At 41.8% G+C, this 23,564-nt stretch overlaps 1 protein-coding gene across 2 annotated transcripts in view; it reads left to right on the top strand.

The window, feature by feature from the left end:
• The first annotated feature begins 3,284 nt into the window (after window positions 1-3,284).
• The window catches only part of LOC126176998 (uncharacterized), a 59,700-nt gene continuing 39,420 nt past the window's right edge, over window positions 3,285-23,564 (top strand). The window contains exon 1 of one of the 2 annotated variants that reach the window (XM_049924214.1): window positions 3,285-3,414. In XM_049924214.1, coding sequence (XP_049780171.1) covers window positions 3,312-3,414 — 103 coding nt within the window. In that variant the 5' untranslated portion in view covers window positions 3,285-3,311. The remainder of the gene's footprint in view (window positions 3,415-23,564) is intronic. The other variant, XM_049924221.1, reaches the window with a different exon arrangement.

Here is a 23,564-nt window from a genome sequence, read left to right as displayed (position 1 = left end):
AAATTTGTGTGTTTTTCAATTTTTTTTAACTTCTGGCAGCATGCTCGTATCGGATATCATACACACTTAAGTACAATATATTACTGAGGCACTAACACTTAAAGTACAAGAGATATGATAAAATGAAAATATACACAAGTGGTCCATCTCACCCATAGGTCTGTGTGTGTGATGGACCAGTGTACTGGGGGAGATGGGCCATGTAAAATGGCTGTACATGTAGAAAACAGTCAGTTAAATGCCATATTTTTGTACGGAAAATGTTGAAATGAATATACAATTATACCATTAAATATTTTAGGCCAGAACAATTTTATTAGTTTATTACACGATGAACAGTGTGAGCTATTTGTAGTATTTTTCTTTATTAGTTTCTTCAGTCTGTTTTTCTGTTTACTAGTGTTGCCCTTGGGTGATCTTTTTATACATTTTTTCTCTTTCCCTTCTTTTCTTATTCCTCTTTTTCTTTATGTTTTCAGAATTTTCAGCAGAGTTTAGCTATTTGGGTACAGTTGCTGCTTTCCTCTTAAAATTTGTGGTTTTATCAATGGAAGGAACAGGTGACATTTCTCCAGCAGTTTTGACTGTCTTGGCTTAGGAGTAGTCAGTTTCGAGATGGCAATGTTGGAAGCTTTAGGTGTAGTAGGAGTGGAGGTCGAAGCTGTGTCACTGAAGGAATTTGACTTGCGCAGATAAATTTGCTCTTCTTATTGCTTGTGTCTTCCGACAAATAAGCATAGTCTGAGACAGCATCCATCTTCAGTGGTATTATTCCACATGCCTTGAAGTTAAATTTAATTGCGCTCCTTCTTTCTCACATTAAAATAAGTGGTCGATCTCTCCCAAATAACTCTGGTCCATCTCTCCCGATTGTCTTGCAAAGATAGACCGCACCGAGGTCTGTCTGTGGGTAGCGAAATCGATGGTCATTTTAGGTAAGTTTCCTGCCTAGGCGTTTGTCAAGCTCGCAGTTAAAAACTTTATCAATATTGTGCAAAACAAGCGTTGATAATAAAGTTATGTAACTACACTACAAAACTTTTCAGCTTACTAGGACAGAGAATTTGATTTTTCTCCAGAACTAATTATAAAATGACAGCACCACTTATGTCCCACCTTCGCTCACAAAAGAGCGTCCTCGCAAGTAGCGGGAGCTGTTCTCCAGCGGCGCATTTGTGAAATACGTCACTGCCCCGTCTCATCCAGTGATCCAACTCTCCCGGACTTTCTGTAACAAAAACCTTTCGCTGAAAAGTTCGAGAAACTACGTTAGGCGAAATGGAATTTTTTCTTCTCTTAATGTTTAGCATCGGAATAAAATTTAAAAATTCATTTATGTTACAAAGGAATGTTTACGTCGTACTTACCTTAAAGGAAAAGACAACGAACTTTAAAGATCACTAGATTTAAAATATTTTCAAAGATATTTTCAGAAGACCAAGAATAGGCAACTTCTGTCTGAGGGCGGGGACTAGGGAAGGGGGCGACATATACTACTGACCATTAAAATTGTTACACCACGAAGATGACGTGCTGCAGACGCGAAATTTAACCGGCAGAAAGAAGATGCTGTGATATGTAAATGATTAGCTTTTCAGAGCATTAACACAAGGTTGGTGCCGGTGGCGACACCTACAACGTGCTGACATGAGGAAAGTTTCCAACCGATTTCACATACACAAACAGCAGTTGACCGGCGTTGCCTGGTGAAACGTTGTTGCGATGCCTCGTGTAAGGAGGAGAAAATGCGTACCATCACGTTTCCAACTTTGATAAAGGTCGCCTATCGCGATTGCGGTTTATCGTATCGCGACATTGCTGCTCGCGTTGGTCGAGATCCAATAACTTTAGCAGAATATGGAATCGGTGGTTCAGGAGGGTAATACGGAACGCCGTGCTGGATCCCAACGGTCTCGTATCACCAGCAGTCGAGATGACAGGCATCTTATCGGCATGGCTGTAACGGATCGTGCAGCCACGTCTCGATTCATGGGTCAACACATGGGGACGTTTGCAAGACAACAACCATCTGCACGAACAGTTCGATGACGTTTGCAGCAGCATGGACTATCTGCTCGGAGACCGTGGCTGCGGTTACCCTTGACGCTGCATCACAGACAGGAGTGCCTGCGATGGTGTACTCAACGACGAACCTGGGTGCACGAATGGCAAAACGTCATTTTTTCGGATGAATCCAGGTTCTGTTTACAGCATCATGATGGTCGCATCCGTGTTTGGCGTCATCACGGGGAACGCACATTGGAAACGTGTATTCGTCATCGCCATACTAGCGTATCACCGGGCGTGATGGTATGGGGTGCCATTGGTTACACGTCTCGGTCACCTTTTGTTCGCACTGACGGCACTTTGAACAGTGGACGTTACATTTCATATGTGTTACGACCCGTGGCTCTACCCTTCATTGCCGGCCGAAGTGGCCGTGCGGTTAAAGGCGCTGCAGCCTGGAACCGCGAGACCACTACGGTCGCAGGTTCGAATCCTGCCTCGGGCATGGATGTTTGTGATGTCCTTAGGTTAGTTAGGTTTAACTAGTTCTAAGTTCTAGGGGACTAATGACCTTAGCAGTTGAGTCCCATAGTGCTCAGAGCCATTTTTTTTCAACCCTTCATTCGATCCCTGCGAAACCCTACATTTCAGCAGGATAATGCACGACCGCATGTTGCAGATCCTGTGCGGGCCTTTCTGGATACAGAAAGTGTTCGACTGTTGCCATGGCCAGCACATTCTCCAGATCTCTCACCAACTGAAAACGTCTGGTCAATGGTGGCCGAGCAACTGGCTCATCACAATACGCCAGTCACTACTCCTGATGAACTGTGGTATCGTGTTGAAGCTGCATGGGGAGCTGTGCCTGTACAGGCCATCCAAGCTCTGTTTGACAAAGCCCAGGCGTATCAAGGCCGTTATTGCGGCCAGAGGTGGTTGTTCTGGGTCTCATTTCCTAGGATCTATGCACCCAAAGTGCGTGAAAATGTAATCACATGTCGGTTCTAGTATAATATATTTGTTCAATGAATACCCGTTTACCATCTGCATTTCTTCTTGGTGTAGCAATTTTAATGGCCAGTAGTGTATATTGCTTATGGGCTATAATGCACTCGAAGTGGCAGCGTATTTGACTTTCCTTAACAGAAGAAGCTCAACGCCACTGGATACACGCGTTTGCGGAATACCCCCGCCACTCTCTCTTCCCTTCCTCACCGCAGTTTGCGCAAGCCGGCCGGATGAGTAGGGGGTACATAAGCGTCGCACAGGCGATGATTCCTACGCTGGTGTGGCCGACCGTCACAATGGCAGCAAGGACGACATCGGTCCCGCGACTGGCGCTGCTGTTGCTGTTGTTCGTGGCCCTTGCAGCAGAGGCGTCCGCCGAACGCTTGCTGCGGGGATCAGGTTGAGTATAGCCGCGTTATATTATCTGTGGTTAACACGTTAAAAAACACTGTTTCTTATCATATGGCACACGCCCTTGTCCCGCGAGGTAGCATATTACGCTGTAAACTATTCGAGCATTTCCCGACTCCCTAAAAGCATTTAACTCGGTACCGTACCACAGCAACGTTTATTAAATAAAGTACGATCGCATGCGATGACAGAAAACGTGAGACCAGACTGAGGGTTTATTGGTAGGGAGGAAGCAGCATGTTCTCTCGGTTGGAGAGTCATATTCACATACTTCAGGAGTGCCCCAAGGGAATGTACTGGGGCCCATCTTTTTCATGTTGAGTAGTCTAAATGGCCTGGTAGACAGTATTAACAGCAACTTCAAACATTTTACACATGATGCACTGGTCTATAATTAAATTTAGCAAGGTTCCATATATCTGGGTTAATGCGGACCCGAGACTGCACAGATAACCCAAAACACAGATATCCAAAGCAACATTATTTTTAACGGAAACGGCTATTAACAGTATTTTGAAAAAGTACTGGTTGTCACGTTTGAAAGCTTACGCTTTACTCGCTGCAAAGTGACAACTTATATACAAAACTACAATAAATCTCGCTGCATTTCGTATCACTGTCTTCTAGTTATTTTATGTTTTCGTTTTTCATTTAATTTTTTTTCTGGCGACGGTTTTTATTTTCCCGATAGTAAAACCTCAGCACAGTGAAACGAATTTTGTCCTACATACCCGAACAACAGATCAAAGCATTAAGTGAATCAGTGTGAGTGATAATGGGTTCTGTGATCACACCATCTTCAGTCTCTTCCTACGCCGAACACGCTACGTTGACTACATCTCGTTCACCTGCTCGAATCCAGTTCACAGTCAGATCGATATTTAATTACTCGCGGATGTTTTCGTCATCTACGTTTTCACGACCAAAAACTTTTATTTTAACCGTAAATTTAATGTAAATATTCGTTCTAATTAGAACAGAATACGTCAGGTTATGTTTTTCATTTTTTTATGAATCGACGGACTACGCATGGATAATCCACAAGTCGGATAATCAGCAGCTTGCTGTCTTATGTGAAAAAAAACAAGCTGCACAAATATTTTGTCAGATACTGACAAGATTTCAAAGTGGTGCAAAGATTGGCAACTCGATTTACACGTTATGTAATGTAAAATTGTTCACTTCACAAAACCCAAAAATTTAATATCAGTGAATCATAACTGAAATCAGTCAACTCATATCAATTCCTGGGTGTAAAAATTTGCGAGCACATGACATGGAACGGTCACATAGACTCAACCGCACATAAATCTGATGGAGTCATTGGTTCATTGGTAGGTTACGGGGAAAATGAAGACAAAAACGTTCAACTTCTGTCTGAAGATCGTTTCTCTGTATGTACTGAAGAGAAGTAGTCTGTAGATTGAAACTGGACAGTTTCGTATACCCTAATGATCATGGGCACTCCCTAATGACGAATATATCTGCATTTGATAAACTGCGGATAGTCTACAAAGGAGATAGCTTACGAAAATCTCGTGGGATGCATCACAGAAAATTGGTCAAGTGCGTGGAACCCGTACTAAACTTTAACACTGAAATGGAATATTGAACATATAAAAGAAGGGCACAGCACGAATGGTCACAGGTTTGTCTGATTTACCGGAGAGTGCCATGGAAACGCTGAAGAAGCCGTGCTGCTTGAAGAGAGACGTCAGCTGCCCCGTGAAAGGCTGCTTACAAATTTTCTACAATCAGTGTCGAGTTAATAATTTGGGAATGTAGAGTACTACAGTCCTCCTACGTATCGCTCCGGTAGGGACCACGACAAGATTAAGCCGTATAACTGACAGTGTGCACAGGGGCATTGAGGCAATCATTCTTCCCGCATTTCATACGCTAATAGCGCCCCCAAGACATGCACTTCACATAGTTATGTCGCTTACGCATGTGGGTGTAGAGCAAGTGCATCATCACAGTCCAGAGAAGAAGCAACAATCAGAACACAGGCGAGACTGCATTGGAGAGAGCGAATACCGTCTTGTAAGCCGGAAAAGTTATGGCCACTTATTTACTTGTTCTGTGTCCGGCAGCAATATGACTGGAGACTGTATTTAGATAAGATGTGCTGGAAACATATAGATAATTAAACAATCTGTGAAGTTATTCGGCTATTCTTTGGTACCGTCTGTTTAGTTGTGCAGGTCCACAACGTCATCTTTTCTTAAAACAAGTTTCTACACGCATCAGAACTTGTCCACCGTCTTGCACCTCCTCACATTACGGTTTTGATCGTCGGTAAGTGCCTTCTTCACCATTTGCATCTTCCCACATAATATCTAATTAATTCTGTTGGTCCAAAGCTTTCAGGGTATTTGAAAGAAAGTACCGGTACTAGCTTAAAGGGGCCCTCACATGTTGAATAATATTGTCAAACTGTCAATATATTGACCATCTGAGGCCGCGTATTGATATACTGTCAGTATTACAAATATTAACGAGCAATATTGATGGCCCTCAAAATATTCTCATTGTTGCCAATACATTCCGAACGTGTGAGGTGAAGCATTGACGGTTTGACAATATTCTCCAGAGCTTCATGAACTAGCCACGTCGCCTGAGTGTGCTTTGTTTATATTTTCAGTTCGGCTTTGTACATATCATATCTCAGATTCAATTTTTCAAGTAGGCTTTATAACACAAAACAGTCTTAATAGGCTTATGCAAGGGTAATTGCTGTGTGTACCTCTTAAGGATGGTCAACGGAGGGTTCTCTAAAACACTACTTACTTTATTAATTTAAAAATATGATATAGGTTGGTGAATAACATAGCAGTTAGGAGAAACGCACTTCGAAAAATACGTCACGCATCTGCAATGACTGGTAAGAGGTCTGCGAAATGCATGTCATTGTCATAAAATTATCGCAAAACATGAGAAAAATGTCGTACATTAACTGCCTGGACCTAATCTTGCCAGGCAGATATAATTGCTTCCCAGGTTTCCATACAATTTTACTAATTTTGCTTGCTGATATTACTACAGAACTAAGCTTCAAGCACTTGAAAGAACTGCTTGCAGGAATGCTTGAAATTTGTTTCTGTAATATCACCAGACACAAGAGTTCCTCGAATGCAGAACCGATTTTTATCAATTCTGAGGGGACTGGAAGCTGCTTTGAACGCCGACAGGGACATGTTATTGTGTTGTGTAGCTGATGTTTCCGTATTTCTCTCCAACCTCTAAAAAGCTTCTTGTGGCTAACCTCTCCTCAATCATGAGACAAGTGCAAAACTTTTGCACTTGTCTCGCAATTGAGAGTGTTGATATAGTGCAATGTATCTAATGAATAGTTTTACGTAACTTACATAACATTTCCTTTGAAAATGACGGGAAGTCAAAACGCGTAAGGTTGTTGGAAGACAAGGCATAAGAAAAGTTATTAAAAGTGCATCCAAATGGCAGCGTCGTCTCACAGCATTTTCACGCAAACTGCTGTTGACACTTCAAAAAGTTCATTGCATTCTGGGCTCCTGCCTTCAGTCATTGATAACCAAGACAGTCTGGAGTCAAAACTGAGGTCCAAAAACCGCACAGTGTTTAAAATGGAGAATGGTGTTGCACATATGCTATTCAGGTAAATTAAAAATACGGCGGTAAAGATTAAAATGATCACTGTAATGATGGTCATCAATGACTTCCTGCTCAACAGTGTGCAATGGCTGGAGAGCAGAAAGAGAGGTCGTCAACTGAGGATGACCCGGTAGCAGCACTGAAAGGAGTGGAAGTGCCCATGTTGAGGGTGCACAGCCTATGATATGTCATGAGGTTCTCCAAAACCCAACCCTGAGTCCAAGTAGAGGTCGAACCCCACAATACCTGATGGGCATTGAGGTCTCCCAGTAGGAGAAATGGTCAGGGGAGTTGTTGTGTAAGATCTGTGAGAGCTTCAGTGTCTATCACGTCTTATTGAGGTAAGTACTCAGTAGCCAGAGGGAGAGCAGAGGAGTGGTGTGCGTTATTGACAAACACAGTGATCTCTCCCTGGGCCCTTTCCCTAGGCACGTCAACCTTGTGATGGAATGTGTAATCCCATAATACAGGGGTGTCAGACGCTTTAAAATGCCTTTCCTGCAAACAAGCACAGGTGGTGCTCATGTGCAAGGAGTTTCAGTTCCTTCACATGTGTCCTGAACCCATTAATGTTTCACTGTAATATGGGAGTCATTTATCATGGTGGTAGCACTTTCGCATTGTCTTTCCACTGGAGAGTCAAGGAGAGAGAGAGAGAGAGAGAGAGAGAGAGAGAGAGAGAGAGACATCGAACCCAAGAGACAGCTTGCTTCCTGCCTCCGTCAGCCGTTTATTCTCTACCTTTGTCTTGGTTTTTTATTTTTGATTGTGGAGGCTTTGGAGCCACTACGCTGCTAGTGGAAGTGCTGTGTGGTGCACCAGACTGAACCTCTGGAGAGACATTGAGCACCGCAATGTCGGCAACCACAGCCTTTTCTTATGTTCTGGGAGAAGGTATGGGTTTTGAAGTAACTGCAGCAGCATGAGTGCACCGACAAACGCTGGTGCTAGTGCTGATACTAACAAACTCAATTTGTGTAGTAGCATCTGTCTTCTGAACTGGCTGTTTAAGAACAGAAGCAAAAGAGGTAGCGAATATTGAGGGTAGAATGGCCTTATACATCTCTTCGGCCCTACCTTACGAAATGCACTTTGTAGTTTTACATTCTTGTATCTACGGCTCTTCAAGATATACACTGCAGTCCCTACTCATGACAGGGTAATCCCCAGAACAATTCATACACTTCAGAGGAGATGAATAAGTGACTCTTTTGTGGGCAGTCATAACACATTTGCCACTAATGGCTTCTGCCTTAAACCCCACAGAAGTATGCCCAAAAACACTGGGGTTTGAAACAATGCATTTGGTTGGGGTCTGCACCACACAGCATGCTTAGGTGAATGAAACCTGCCTTGATATTCTGTGGAAGTTTCGTGCTGTTAAAAGCATGTACAAACGAGTTTGACTTAACCAGATCGCTTTTCACCCTTGTCATTATATTTTGGACTTCAACAATGCCTTATTGGGCCCATTCACCTTTAGTTTCGTCTTTGAGAATGTCCACCAGATTCCTCCACGCCACATCTTTGTAGTAGTTCAAAGTGGTATGGAGCTCAGTCTCACTGGTACATTCCCCAGGGCTTTTGGCTTTCTGAAGGTTTTTCGCTCATTGGGAACTTGAGGTTTCGACCAACAGTGCCCATTTTGCAAATGCTTAACGGATTTTAATGTATCTGCAATCCCCTCTAATCCCTTTAGAATGTAAGAAGATGAGACTTTTTCAAAGCTGCCCTGTTTCCTTTTAACTAGTAAAAACACATTCTGACTAGCAGCATGTTACTACTTACACTAGAACTCCGAAACATTCCTGAGTATGGAGGACTGGCTACACGATCCCTCTTGTTAGACTTGGTATTACGCTGGGAGGAAGAGGAGGAACAGCAAATTTTGAGGGTTCCATCTCGGTCCCTTTAGCAACTAGGGATATAAGCTTGCGCTCAGAGCGAGCTCTACTTGCTTGAGTAAGCCTTATACAACTGAGGTGCAGCAGTTTCCCCAGAGGTTGCCCAATAACAACTATTCTACCCCAATAACAACTATTCTACCTCAATAGCCATGCACCTCATTGGCACGCAGAACAGCTTGAGATTAAGGTTTTTTAGCAGAGGTTTTTACCATCCTTGCGATCCTGGTGATCAAGCAAAGATCTCCAATCACTGTAACGTACAACATTCGACCATTGTGTCACATGATGGTTGCTGAAGCATGCCCAAAGCTTACAGTGACAGAAGACTGGCAGTGTTTGCCAGTCCCCAGCTCAGAAATCGTGGAGTCACCAAGCAAGAAAAAGTTTCATAAATACTAGCGTGTTCCATTTGTGTGTGTTTCCATTATTAATGTGATTATAAAGAGAAGCAGAAAATGAGCTGTAACATGAAAATAAAGTGTTTCTCGACCTATGTCCATATAATACATTTTATTCCTCTATAAGTGAATAACCTTTCCTGAAAGTTTGTCCAGACCCTTTTGTTACAACTTTTATTTATTGCCAATCTATCACCCAGTTTTTTTTTCTCCAGTGACTGGGAGAAAACCTCAGGTGACTCTTGTATACAAGAAGGGTAAAAGAACAGACCCACAAAATTTCAGGCCAAAATCATTAACATTGGTTTGCTGCAGATTTCTGGAACATTTTCCATGTTCAAACACAATAAATTTCCTTCAGACAGAAAAGCTTCTGTCCACAAATCAGCACTTATTTAGAAAGCATCACTGATGTGAAACTCAGCTTGCCTTTTCTTAGATGAAGTCCTGTAAACAAATGGATGAAGGGCAACATATTCTTCAATTTCCAGAAAGTACTTGACGAGACCTAATGCAGACTGTTAACGAAGGTCTGAGCATACAGCATAGGAATATTTGAGGGGTTTGAAGACTTCTTAAGTAATAGAATTTAGTACATTGTCCTGAATGTCAAATGTTCATCAGAGGCAAAGACGTCACACGGAATGCCCCAGGAAAGTGTGACATGATTACTCTTATTCTCTGTATAGAACAATGATCTGATGAAAAGGGGGAGCAACACACTGCAACTGTTTGCTGCTGACACCGCAGCGCATGGGAAAGTGCCCTCATTGAATGACTGTAGGAGGATACAGGATGACTTATACAGAATTACTGTCTGGTGTAATGAATGACAGCGTCTTCTAAATGTGGAAAAGTGTAAGTTAAAGCAGATGAGCAGGGGAAAATATCCTGTAACATTCAAGTACAGTATTAGTGGTGTGCTTCTTGATGCAGTCATGTCAATTAAATAACTAACTGTAACATTGCAAAGTGGTATGAAATGAATGTAGGAGATGTGAATAGTTGACTTTGGTTTACTGCAAGGATTCTAGGAAACTGTAACTCGTCTATAAAGGAGACTGTGTATGGAACACTTGTGCAATCAATTCTTGAATACTGCTTGGGAGTTGAACTGATGGAAGACATCGAAGCAATTCAGAGACATGCTACTAGGTCAGTTATTAGTGTGTTTGTTCAACACTCAAGTATTACAGAAATGCTCTGTGAATTCAAATGGGAACTCCTGCAGGGAAGACCATAGTTTTTTTGTGAAACACTATTGAGAAAATTTAGAGAAGCACTCTTTGTGGCTGACCGCAGAATGATTCTTCTGTTGCCAAAGTACAAATGTACACTACATTTAAGGACTGTGAAGACAAGATAAGAGAAATTAGGGCTCACACAGAGGCATATAGACCATCACGTATCCTTTGCCCCATTTGAGAGAGTAACAGGAACGAGAATGACTGCTACTAGTACATAGCACCCTCTGCTATGCTCCATGTTGTAGTTTGCAGAGTATGTTACAAGTTTATGATGCACTATTTGGGGCTCACCTTTGTACCTACATATTGGTATGAACTGTTGTAGAGTCAACAGTGAGCCATTGCAGTCTATCTGCCATTGAAATGTAAGTGATATAAACTGTGTTGTGCTGTGGTTGGACATAAGTGAATATACAAATGCACCCTGCATGTTTTATCTCATTATGTGCTATGTACAGGCATAGCAAATGCAGCAAAATATCATAATAAAAAGTACATATATACAAGATAGAATACAAGGAGAAGTCACACTGTATGTATTACTATTAGTATTATTAATATTATCATTGTTATTATTGTTGTTAGTTTTTGTTAATCACACAATGTAAGAAAAAATTACATAGTCCATATCCTTAAGGATCTCCTCAACATGGATCTTTGGAATGAAAAGTTCATGTGATATAATGTAATCATTAGAAAATTTCATACTTGAAATGTAGCAGTTTGCTGATTGTTAAATCAACATTGTGGGCAGCTGTGTTATGCTGATGAATGAGCTGTTTCTCTTTTACAATGGAATTTTTCATCCAGCTGCCCTGAAAGTCTGAACAGTATTTGCCAGTCATTGTGTTACAATAAGAAGTATGTTTGGTATCCAGGAAAAATATCTTTCCAAAATACAAAACTGACCTAACCATTTTTGGTGCGGCCTGGCTGGAAACCATTTCATTGGCTATTGGTTCATTTCTCGTGTCAGTTGGCCCCCCACATCTAATCAACAAAAGTCAATTAGACAAATAATTCCTTGTTGTATTTGTTAGTTCTGTTCAGCTTGGTTGGGTTATCCCAAACACTTGAGCAGTACTCACGAATGGATGATGCAGATGTTTCATACAAAGTCTCCTTTATAGATGAGCTACACTTCCCTAAAATTCTCCCAATGCACAAAAGTCAAGTATTCATCATCCCTGCTACCTACCTCTTGTGCTCATTACATTTCATACTGTCCATTGTTCCTTACTGTGTTGATAATGCAGTGTCAACAATGAAGAGAAATCAGTTCACTGCATTGAAGAACTGCAGTAGCTGCCTTGTGCAATGCTTTCTTTTATCAACTAATCTGTCTAATACTATACTGAGCAAAGTACTTAAGTCCATGGTAGAGGACACTTCCTACTGCTATTTTGGAACATTATTCATGCGTATCATTTATGAGCAAACTATGAGATTTGTTCTTGTTAAACATATTGCAAGAACTATTTGCTAGATGTTCTGATCTATTGCAGTGGACTTCCCTTGCAGCTTTGGTACAGAATTTGTGACTGAGTGCTCAATCGGGAAACTGTAAAATCTAATTCATGCTATTATCAAGAACTCAGTGATCACAAGATCTGGTTCACAATAATGATTTATGTCTGAAACAATCTTATTACTGGTTTGTGGAGCAGCTGAAGGAGGATTTCTTGAATGATGAGGCTTGGTGCATGATGTGTAGCCCATATGATGCCACAAACTAGATAGTGATTCACATCGAATAGCTAGAGATTGGTGAGAGTAAATCTGGTGGATGTCTAGTGAAACTGTTTACTATAAAGTGTTGTTGGCTAGTCAGATTGAATGGAGAAGATGGGAATGTTTGATTTTGTCTTTCCATTGTTTTTTTAATGGCAACATCAATACTGATAGTTATGAAGTACAATAAAGGATGACAGCCAAAAACAGTTGCAGGATAAAATTTATTAAAATTCTTGACCAAGGTTTCGGTACATATAAATATACCTTCATCAGAAGTAAAACTACCTGAACAGAGAGACACATTCATTAGAAAAGCCATATCAACGAAAGTGAGAAACAGAAGCTTAAGTAACAGTGAAATTACTACAGTAATGTAGGCACAAAATCATTAGTACTTACTAAAATTACATCATGTAATGGAGAATAATAAAAACAATTATTCCAAAGGCGTCGTCAGTAATTAAAACATCATCTCCATTTGTACAACATGTGTAATGAGCACAGGGTCAAAGCGAACAGTATTAGCAGCATTACTTCACTTATGAACTATTGAGACATGAGCGTGACAGCACTAGGGCAGATGGTTTCGCCGAGAGATGGCACTTGCATGTGCCAGACTCGCGCATATTAAAATTAATAAATACATACATAAGCGCATCAAAAAATTATTAAAGGGTGTGTTAATTCAAACTCTGTCTTAATAAGTAAAACATATCAGGCCAATTAAAGACATTTATGTAAAATAGAAATATAGAACCAATTTATCTGTATCCTAGTGTCAAACGGATAAAACTTGCGCTTGGAACATCTGACGAGAGAGGGCACTAGTGTAATGCGCGAGAGTCTCACGTAACGTAGGCAGCGAAATACATACTAGCGAAACAACCAAAAAAATGTTATAATAAAACGAAAACATCTGTCATTATGAATAAAACATAGTAGTCATTTAACCATACATACACATTGAAATTCATAACAAACAAACATCACAATACGTAGAATCCCAACAAGACAGGAAAAGTGCATTTCACCGGCATTAACAAGCAAGAAAATAACCACTAGTCAGCCAGACTATGTTACATTAAGGCAATGAGGGGTTTGAAACTGTCTAAAAATTTTTGTTTCGAAGCTGCACCTGTTCATTAAGAACAAAACCGTCTTTTAGAGACAGATGCTTGAAAATCTCTAATTCTTCGAGCAAGTCTAGTTTGTAACCTTTATTAGCTTCATGAAGCAGCTCTACGTCGTCCAGTTCACTTGGCGTGTGCCGTAAGAGCCATAGATGTTCAGCAAAGGTGGAATTATATACGTTTTCCCCGTTTTTACCTAACAAGTGTTCTTTATACCTAACTTTAATGGGTCTACCTGTCTGCACTATGTAATAGTTTGGGCAATCGTTACACGTAATTTTGTATACCCCGGACTTAGTGCTGAGTTCTTCTCGTGTTCCAATATTATGAATTACTCTACGTTTCAGGCTGTTATTTACGGAAAAAGCAACTCTATAACCGTACTGTTTCTGTAAAAGTCTTCTTATCTTATATGAAACGTTCCCTAAAAATGGAATAGAAATAAAGTTATTACTCTCACACTTTTTTTCCCTGTTATCTCCTAAAGTAGAAAATTTTACAGCTGTTTTTTTCTTAGCAATTTGGTCAATTAATTTAGGGTCGTATCCATTGTTAGTAGCTATTGATTTTAATAAAGATATTTCATTTTCAAAACAATTCTGTGCTAAAGGTGTGTTCACAGCGCGATGAACTGCGGAATGAAAAAAGGCGATCTTGTGAGTTTGAGGATGACAGGAATCTGCTGGAATAATATTATCAGAAAAACTTTCTTTACGAAAAAGGTCGAAGCTAATAGTGTTACCCGATAACTTGAGTTTCAAATCAAGAAAATGGAGTTCTCTCTCGTTATTTTGCATCTCTTTTGTGAATTTCATTTTCTCATGGAAACTGTTGAAAACATGAAACAGTTGTTGTAGATCTTGGTCACACCCTTGAAACAGTATGAGTATATCATCAACATAACGAGCATAAAAAGAAATCTTATTGCCTAACGTAGGATTGTTTTTGAAGAAATTTTCTTCTAGTGCATTCACAAAGATGTCAGCTAAGATGCCAGCTAACGGGCAACCCATGGCTAAGCCGAATGGTTGTTCATACATTTTACCATTAAACTGGAAGTAATTGTAATCTAGTACAACATGCAGTAGTGACATAAGTTCCGACAACTGTAGCTCACTTAGAGTTTTATGTTGTCGAATGTTATCTTCAATAATCTTAAGAGTGATATCCACTGGAACATTAGTGTATAAACTTACGACGTCAAAAGAAACCAAACGAGAGGAAGAAGTGATCTCTATCGATTTTATCTTGTTTATTACCTCAGCACTATTTTTAACAGAGTAGTTGTTTCCAAAAACAAAGGCTTCTTTAATTTTAGTGTGTAAAAATCTCGCTAGTTTATGATGTGGGCTCTTTATTCCGTTAACGATGGGACGAACTGGGTGTTGACTTTTGTGTACCTTAAACTGACTTCTAAGCATAGGTGCTCTAGGGTTCATATTAATTAAGGTTTTCTTTTGAAACTCTTTCATAAGATGTTTACTTCTTCTTAACGTATCCCTAATTTGCTTTTGTAACATGGGGGTATGATCCTGCTCAATTTCAAATATACCATTTTCTTCGAAAAAAGCCAAAGTTTTAGCAATATATTCACTTTTATAGGCAACAACAAGCGAATTACCTTTATCTGATTTAGTGATGAGAGCCTCATTATTTTTTAGTTTACGGTTAATACTAGTAGTAATGTTACCCCCTCGCTGTTTTAAATCACTGTTTTTTACCGACTTGACCTCTCTTTCTATAATTGCGCTACATTCATGAGCAATCCTATTTTGTTGGGATTTTTCAGTTTTTACGGAATCAAGACCAACTTTAAGGTCAACAATAAAATTATCTACCACTTTAGGATCGTTAATATTAGGCATGAAATTATATTTAAAACCTCTCGCTAGCATGGCGCTTTCTTGAGGGGTAAAGCTTATAGAAGTTTTGTTTATTACTCTGTCGAAAAATTGGTGTTCGCAATTGACAATTCTTTTTGCATGAACAACATTAGATTTTGGGGTAACATTTTCCAGTTTATGAAGTTTAAAATCATGCCTACACTGAATTTCAACCTTACGATTGTGTAACCACTCATTAACACTTTGCCAAATACTGTCTACATGAAAGTTAAAATAATCTTTAAAAGTTCTAGTAATATAGAGATACAAAGAGTAAGCTTCTTCATTTAGTTTATCTTTCTTCTTATAAAGGTCACTGATTCTGTCACTCATAATTTGTTTCACCAGTTTAGCTTTAGTAGATGGAAACTTCTTACACTGTTTCACATTGATAAAGGCCTTCACGTAATTCGGTGTCAAATGGCGTCTCTCACACTGTTTAGTGAAGTCAATAGCCATACCTGTTTTCAGGATTTTAAATGAGATGTCCATGTATTTAGAAACAGCCTTTGAAACCTGGGCAGGTACATATTTCATGATTTTAAACATGGCTGTGGCAGCAACTGTTAAAATTCTTCACAATAAAGGATGACAGCCAAAAACAGTTGCAGGATAAAATTTATTAAAATTCTTGACCAAGGTTTCGGTACATATAAATATACCTTCATCAGAAGTAAAACTACCTGAACAGAGAGACACATTCATTAGAAAAGCCATATCAACGAAAGTGAGAAACAGAAGCTTAAGTAACAGTGAAATTACTACAGTAATGTAGGCACAAAATCATTAGTACTTACTAAAATTACATCATGTAATGGAGAATAATAAAAACAATTATTCCAAAGGCGTCGTCAGTAATTAAAACATCATCTCCATTTGTACAACATGTGTAATGAGCACAGGGTCAAAGCGAACAGTATTAGCAGCATTACTTCACTTATGAACTCTTGAGACATGAGCGTGACAGCACTAGGGCAGATGGTTTCGCCGAGAGATGGCACTTGCATGTGCCAGACTCGCGCATATTAAAATTAATAAATACATACATAAGCGCATCAAAAAATTATTAAAGGGTGTGTTAATTCAAACTCTGTCTTAATAAGTAAAACATATCAGGCCAATTAAAGACATTTATGTAAAATAGAAATATAGAACCAATTTATCTGTATCCTAGTGTCAAACGGATAAAACTTGCGCTTGGAACATCTGACGAGAGAGAAGAATTTTAACAGTTGCTGCCACAGCCATGTTTAAAATCATGAGTTATGAAGTAATTTAGCTAGTAACATGCATCTCAAACTGAAACAACTGTTTGGAATCAGAATAGAAATGCTACCATCCATGAAGTGATCTCCATTTTATGAAAGCATGAAGAAAATAAATAGATTAGTAGAATTGCCTGTTCTCAGTCTTGATGAAACACACATCTGGTATGAACTAGAGCATAATTACAACCTGTATTGATTTACCCAAATAGTGTAAATTGCCATTCATTACATTTCTGGCAGTATTAACATAAATAACAATTTCAGTGAATCAGAAACCCACTGAAGCCATTCCTTAAGTATTAAATTAATTAAGTATTCCTTAAGTATTAAATTAATTTAATTAATTAAGTGGATGGCATCTTTGGAGCCAACAATAGTAGACATCAAGATATTTTTTGTCATATAACGCACTTTATGCAAAAATTAAGCTTCCATATAACAAAAATATATGTTAAAAAACCGTGAAATATTCTCCATGGTGTACACCACAAAGAAGAACTTCAGGATTTGGGTCAACACAATATGTACACAGTGAGCTTGAGTAGGGTAACAAGTTCAATATTTAATGTAATCTGATTGTTGCTTTTTCTGCAATATATGTTTTGAGATGTAACAATGTGGAATGGCTCTATTTCTACTTGTTGCAGTTCCAGTCTGCAAATGTTGTTCTTAATTTTTGTTTCCTATCCTACATGTAATGCATGTAATTTGAATGCATAAAACTGAATACTACAAAAAACTGTGTACTGATAAATTTTATTATTCAAAACTATATTTTACAGCCAGCTGGGAACAACAAAACAAATAGTTCATGTAGAAACAATTTATTTAAAGAACAATTCTGAATGTATAATTCACAAAAACTGTGTGCTCTCCAAATTTGAATCCCACTGATAACTGTTTGTTTCAAGAGTGGCATAACATATTTGAATGTACTTCTATTATGTCAAATAACTTATTACTGTTTACAAACACTATATAGCTTAAAAAGTATCATATCCAAGAATATTTGAATCCTACAATATAATTCTTTTAAAATTTCAATGTCAGAATTTTATAGTCCCACTTTATCTGTTTCCAAAATTGTATAGCTATACTAAAATAACGTTTTAGCTCCATGGAATATTCAGATCATAAAATTCTTTTTTAGCTTTTGTTGATCCAGGTATCTACACACAAACATCTCCTCTTACAAAATGGAAACATTATTCATATTAATTTAAGAACACTCAGACACCCACTAACCACAATAAAATCTGTGACTAATGTGAACCTATATTCTATACCTCTTATGATATTTATATTGTTATTAATAATGCAATGGCATTAAATTTTAAAATTTGGTAGTTTCCATAATATTATTTATATATAGGGTTCACATACAAGGCCATAATCAGTTGGGGGCAAGTATTCAATCAGCTAAAACAGTTTGCTTGTGTTTGTCAATAAAGTAATTGTGTTATTAGTCTGTCTCTGATGAGAATTAGGTCATTGAGAAACTATGTCATTCAGTGGCGTCTGAACAGCCAAGATGTTTGTTTGATACTTGAGAATTTTGTGAAACAACTCATTGTTTGTGCAGCTTACCAATCTGTGTCTGAAATCTATATTAATACTTTACTAGAAGCAGATCATCATAACATAGAAACAATAAATGTGTGGGTTTTTTTGGCTATAGTGATGGACCACGCACCGAAAACTCCAACTTATTATGGTAAGACACTTTTATTAAGGTTCGTATAATTACAGAAACACAAGAAAAACAATGCAGAATTTCATGACACGTGTATCCTCAGTCAAGTTGCAGACGGGACTCCCAAAGAATCTGGAGTCTCCAAAAACCGTTTACTCTGCGCTTCGCTGGTGAAGTTACTGGCGGTCGACTGTCGCCACAGAGCCCCCCCTCCCCCCAGGAGTGCGGAGCACTGGGGGAAGGACGTGGGTGTCTTGCTGTGTAGTGGCATTGTGGGATGCTTGCTGGTAGCAGCATGTGCTAAGAGTCCATACTGTCTGTGCAGGGTGGACTAGCGCTCATATAGTCCGCCATCCAGTGTGGGGGGGGGGGGGGGACTGGTCGACCTGCGCACGTGAACTGAACTGGCAGAGAGGGGGATGCGAATCTTGAGCATCCCGTCGGTGATGAATGTTGCAGCTATGGCAGCTGTATCCACCCCATTTCGGATAGGGACTGTGCACAGGATGGTGATGTGTGACGTGAGTGTGGGCCCACGTGAAGTGTCCCCTATGCGGAGGACGAACGTGGATCCCTTGTGGAGCTGCAAGGAGAGCTCGTTGCATGGGCACTCAGAGGTGTTGATTTCGATGCAAATTTCGTCGACAGTGGATGTAGGGGGCACTAGGGGGGGATCTGGGTGAAAAGTAACGTAGTTCAGGAGAAACACTGGAACACTCTGTGGAGGTATTGGGTGACAACACTTAGGACGGTGTAATGTCACACGCAACATGTGGTTGAGCCTGAGGTTGTGGATTGTCACACGCAGTGACTGTTTCAAACGAGGGTAGAGTATCATCGTACGCAACCACTGAGTTGCCCACAGGTGTAGGCTCAGTGCACATATGATCCTGGTGGGGCGCAGGGGAGTGGGTGGTCTGTGTGAGATCGGGGTCTTCACCTGATGGAAGAACACTTGACTCGGGGGTGTGTGTTACAGATTCCTCGATCGTCCAGGCTCGTTTCACACATTGGAGGGAAACTGTCTGACTGACGAGAATGTCCATAGTATTGTCGGTGCGAGCCACAACTCGATGCGGGCCAAAGTAAGGTGGCTGTAATGCCAGTTTGACTGTGTCATCCCGTAACATAATGAACTCACAAGAGTCCAGTGCCGAATGCAGGAACACCCAAGGACGGGTATGTGGTCGTGGAGGAGGCATGCGGATTGTGGCTATGTGTGTCCGGACACGCTCAACTAGCATGGGGAGGCCAGATAGGTCAGCGATTGCCTCGTCGTTGACGAACTCTGTAGGGAGAACTAGGGTCTCGCCATACAGGAGCTCTGCGAGTGAAGCCTGGAGGTCTGTCTTGTAAGCCGTGCGTATTCCTAGCATAACCCAGGGAAGGGCGTCGCACCACTTACCACCATGCCACATGAGTGCAGCTTTCAGAGTTCTGTGCCACCGCTCGACCAGTCCATTGCTCTGAGGGTGGTAAGCCATAGTGTGGAATCTATCCACCCCACAGAGGACACAGAGTTTGTTAAACAGCAGGGATTCAAACTGTCTTCCCTGGTCGGTGGTGATGGGTGTAGGACAGCCAAATTGAGTTATCCAGGAGGATACAAATGCGCGTGCTACGGAATCTGCTGTGATGTCCTGTGGGGGTAACGTGTAACGAGGTCAATGACGGACAGGATATACCTGAAACCATCAGACACGGGTAATGGTCCTATGACCTTTTGGGATGTTGAATTTACCTTGACTGGTTTGTGTGTGCCTGCCAACTTTGCTGCGCTGGCACTGTAAACAAGCACAAGCCCAAGTATGACAATCCCTCTTCACACTTGGCCATACAAAGCATTCTGCAACTAGGTACGTAGTAGCCTTAGCACCAGGATGTGCCAGGTTATGTAAAGTAGTAAACACTTGGCGACGCAGCGCAGGGGGAACAATAGGCCGAGTGGTGCCCATGGATGTATCACACCACAGTGGCTTGGCTGAGCCCAGTAGGTTGCACAAAATGATCTGAAGGGAAGTATCTGGGTCCTGTCGGAGGTTGTGCAATTCGGTGTCACTGTCCTGTAAGTGGGCCAATTCATCGAAATTAGTGGGGGATGAAATTGCAGTGATACGTGATAGGTAGTCAGCCACCACATTTTCTGAACCTTGAATGTAACGGATGTCTGTTGTTTATTGGCAAATTAAGTCAATTTTCCAGAACCTACGTGGGAGACGGTCAGTAGTGGGGTTACGGATAGCCTCCGCGAGGGGGTGATGGTCCGTGAAAATTGTTATACTCCTTTCTTCAATATCTGTGCAGAAATATTTTACAGCTTCATAAACTGCAAGCAATTCTCTGTCAAATGCTGACCATTTATGTTGAGCTGTAGATAATTTTTTGGAAAAAAACCGGAGTGGTTGAGTCGTGTCATTGACATGCTGTTGGAGGACTGCACCAATTGCGAAATCACTTGCATCTGCTGTAAGCGAGTCACACTATGTGCTAATGCTGATTTAAGGTCTTCAAAAGCTGTCACCATGTTGTCAGACCACAGTACTTGGCGACTGCCCAAGGTTTGTTTCCCGGCCAATGCATCAGTCAAAGGGGCTTGAATTGCTGCCGCCATCGGCAGGTTATGACGGTAGAAATTGACAGTTCCTGAAAACCGGCGTAATTTGTGAAACTACACTGGGAGGGGCAGATCATGAATGCAGTCAACCAACTCCTGCGGGGAGGCATATACCATCCGAGGAGACGGTGTACCCCAGAAAAGTGACAGCAGTGCAGCAGAGTTGTGACTTGTCATTATTGATCTCGACTCCGTTACGTGTCAATAAGTCCTGTATCGTGGCCAGGTGGAGTTCATGTTGCCTGTCTGAGGGGGAGAAAATTAGTATGTCATCGAGGTATGCGTAGCAATATGTGCAGTTAAAAAGAAGTGAGTCTATAAAATGCTGCCAAGTTTGGGCCGCAATTTTGAGACCATAAAGGCATGTAACAAAATTTGTACAGGCCAAAAGGTGTGATCACTGCTGTCTTTGGTATGTCACTCTGTTCCATTGGTATCTGTAAATATACCTGGTGGCAGTCCAAGACACTGAAGATGCGTGCTCCGCTAAGTACTTGCGCAAAGTCTTGTAAATGAGGTATCGGGTAATTGTCTAATACCGTCCACGCGTTGAGATGATGATAGTCGCCGCAGAGGCACACAGTGCTGTCCTTTTTGGGGACTAAACGTATGGGCAAGGACCAGTTACTGTCCAATGGGCGAACAATACCTGCCCGTAGAAGTTCCTCCACTGCGGCTTTAGCAAGGCGTAGTTTATGTGGTGGCAGTCGGCGCGCTTTATGACGCACTGGTGGCCCACCTGTCATGACAATTTTGTGTGTCGTGCCATTCGTGATAGTGTTCAGCTCGGCTGGCGAACTCACTCGGGGGAGGTCGTGAACGGGAATCGGTAGCACACAAGAGTCACTAACTTGATGTGCCGGGGAAGCTGTCTGCGTTGGTGGCGACAAAGTTCCACGAGGTGCATCTTCGGCGTCAGATGGTGGCGGCATTGACAGGCAATGTATGAGGCATCATGCCTCAGTGAGGGCTTGTGTAGCCGATGATATGGCATGGTTCAGTTCAGCATTGTAAGCACGGAGATTGTCAACTGCAGGGCGTTCGGGGCGGAGCTGGGCAATGGAAGTTGTGAGGCTGTCCGCCAATGATGGGAGCTGTGTCGAAGTCATTGGGCAGCTCAGGGGTAGGGGAGGGGGGGGGGCAAAGAGGCAACTGAACATGCAATATGAGTGGACGAAGTGTGGTGCAATAATGCGACTGACTGAAGATCTGGAGACAGTCCAAAGTGGAAGAGGAAGTCAATGCCTAATACTGGATCTTCAACATCAGCCACGTAGAAGGACCAAGTGAACTGTTTGCCAGGTATGAGTTCAGTAGGTAACTTGGCCAAACCCTCGACACAAAGTGTCGACCTATTTGCTGCACGAAGGGACAGGTTGGTTGGTGTCGTGTCCTTTACAGAAAATGTGGGAGGTATGACACTAACGTCTGCTCTGGTATTGGCGAGAAAATACCGGCGCGAATCTACATCCAAGGCGTACAGACTTCCTCGTGAGGTGGTGGATCTGACAAAATGCAACGTCTGTGGGCGCCCCTGCATGTATCCACGGGCCGTGACGCCTACTGCGGCCCGCGTGCGGCATTTGGGAACATGCAGGGTGGACGGCAGTTGCAAGCGGCATCCCTGAAATTGATGTGAAACCAGCATATGCGTGAGTCAGCTGTACTCGTCTGTGCCAGCTGAAGTGTCAGGCGAGGGGAAGGCGGGGCAGGCAGGCGCAAGGCCGGTTGGGGTGGGGAGAGGCTGTTGCCGACCTGCTGGCAGTTCCAAGTCTTGGCCGTTAGATGGTTGCTGTTCCATGTGCTGTCCGCGATACGCACACGCCCGACCTCTACCACCTGACTGTGGAAGTATACCCACAGGATTACCAACCTCAGCGGTATTAAGCACTGTGCTGCGTGGAGGGATGTGGCTGTGTCGAATAATGGCGTATGCCTGGTTCGCCATCCGTAGTTTAGCCTCAAGTGACACTGCGGTATGTGGAAGCAAATGTAACTGTAGTTCTTCCAGCAGCTTCACCAATCACAATGCCCAGAGAGCTAAGTTCAGCAAGATCTCGGTACAGACCTATGCACGCAAGCGTTGCCACAGCTGTGAGGATGTTCTGTTGCCTAAAGTCTCGTCGTAAATTACGTTGTGAATCTTATTGGCCGGCAGATGAGAGAGGCGTTCGATGAGTAATGCACGAGCAGAGGCATATTTGTTGCTCTTAGGTGGGTTCAGCAATAAGTCACTGATGAGATCAGGGTGGCTGTGCAGGTGGTTCACTAAACACACAAAATGAGTGCTGTCTTCCGCAATACTGTGTATGTCCAACATGTTGTCCACAAAGGTAAACCACGTCACTGGGTTGTCCGGTTGTAACGGCGGCAGCTTCAGAAAACGGCCGGGTGCCAGTGCTTATGGGGCGGGCTGTAGGAAAGGCACGAAATGTATGGGGATTCTGCACAGTGTTCACTAGTGCGAACTGTGCCTCAGTGGTGGGCGATGTGTTGTGTTGAACGTCCGTTAGCTGTGTAGGCGAGACGTGGTATCCAGTCCTTGTAGGCACGGAATCTGTAGGGCCACATGACAAGCACGGCGCGGCAGGTGCAGGTGGATCAACTGCCGATGCAGTCGAAATCTCGAGC

The sequence above is a fragment of the Schistocerca cancellata genome, chromosome 1 (assembly GCF_023864275.1).
Source record: "Schistocerca cancellata isolate TAMUIC-IGC-003103 chromosome 1, iqSchCanc2.1, whole genome shotgun sequence".
NCBI lineage: Eukaryota > Metazoa > Arthropoda > Insecta > Orthoptera > Acrididae > Schistocerca > Schistocerca cancellata.
Note: the sequence above shows the minus strand (reverse complement) of the source record. Positions and strands in the feature narration are given on the sequence as shown.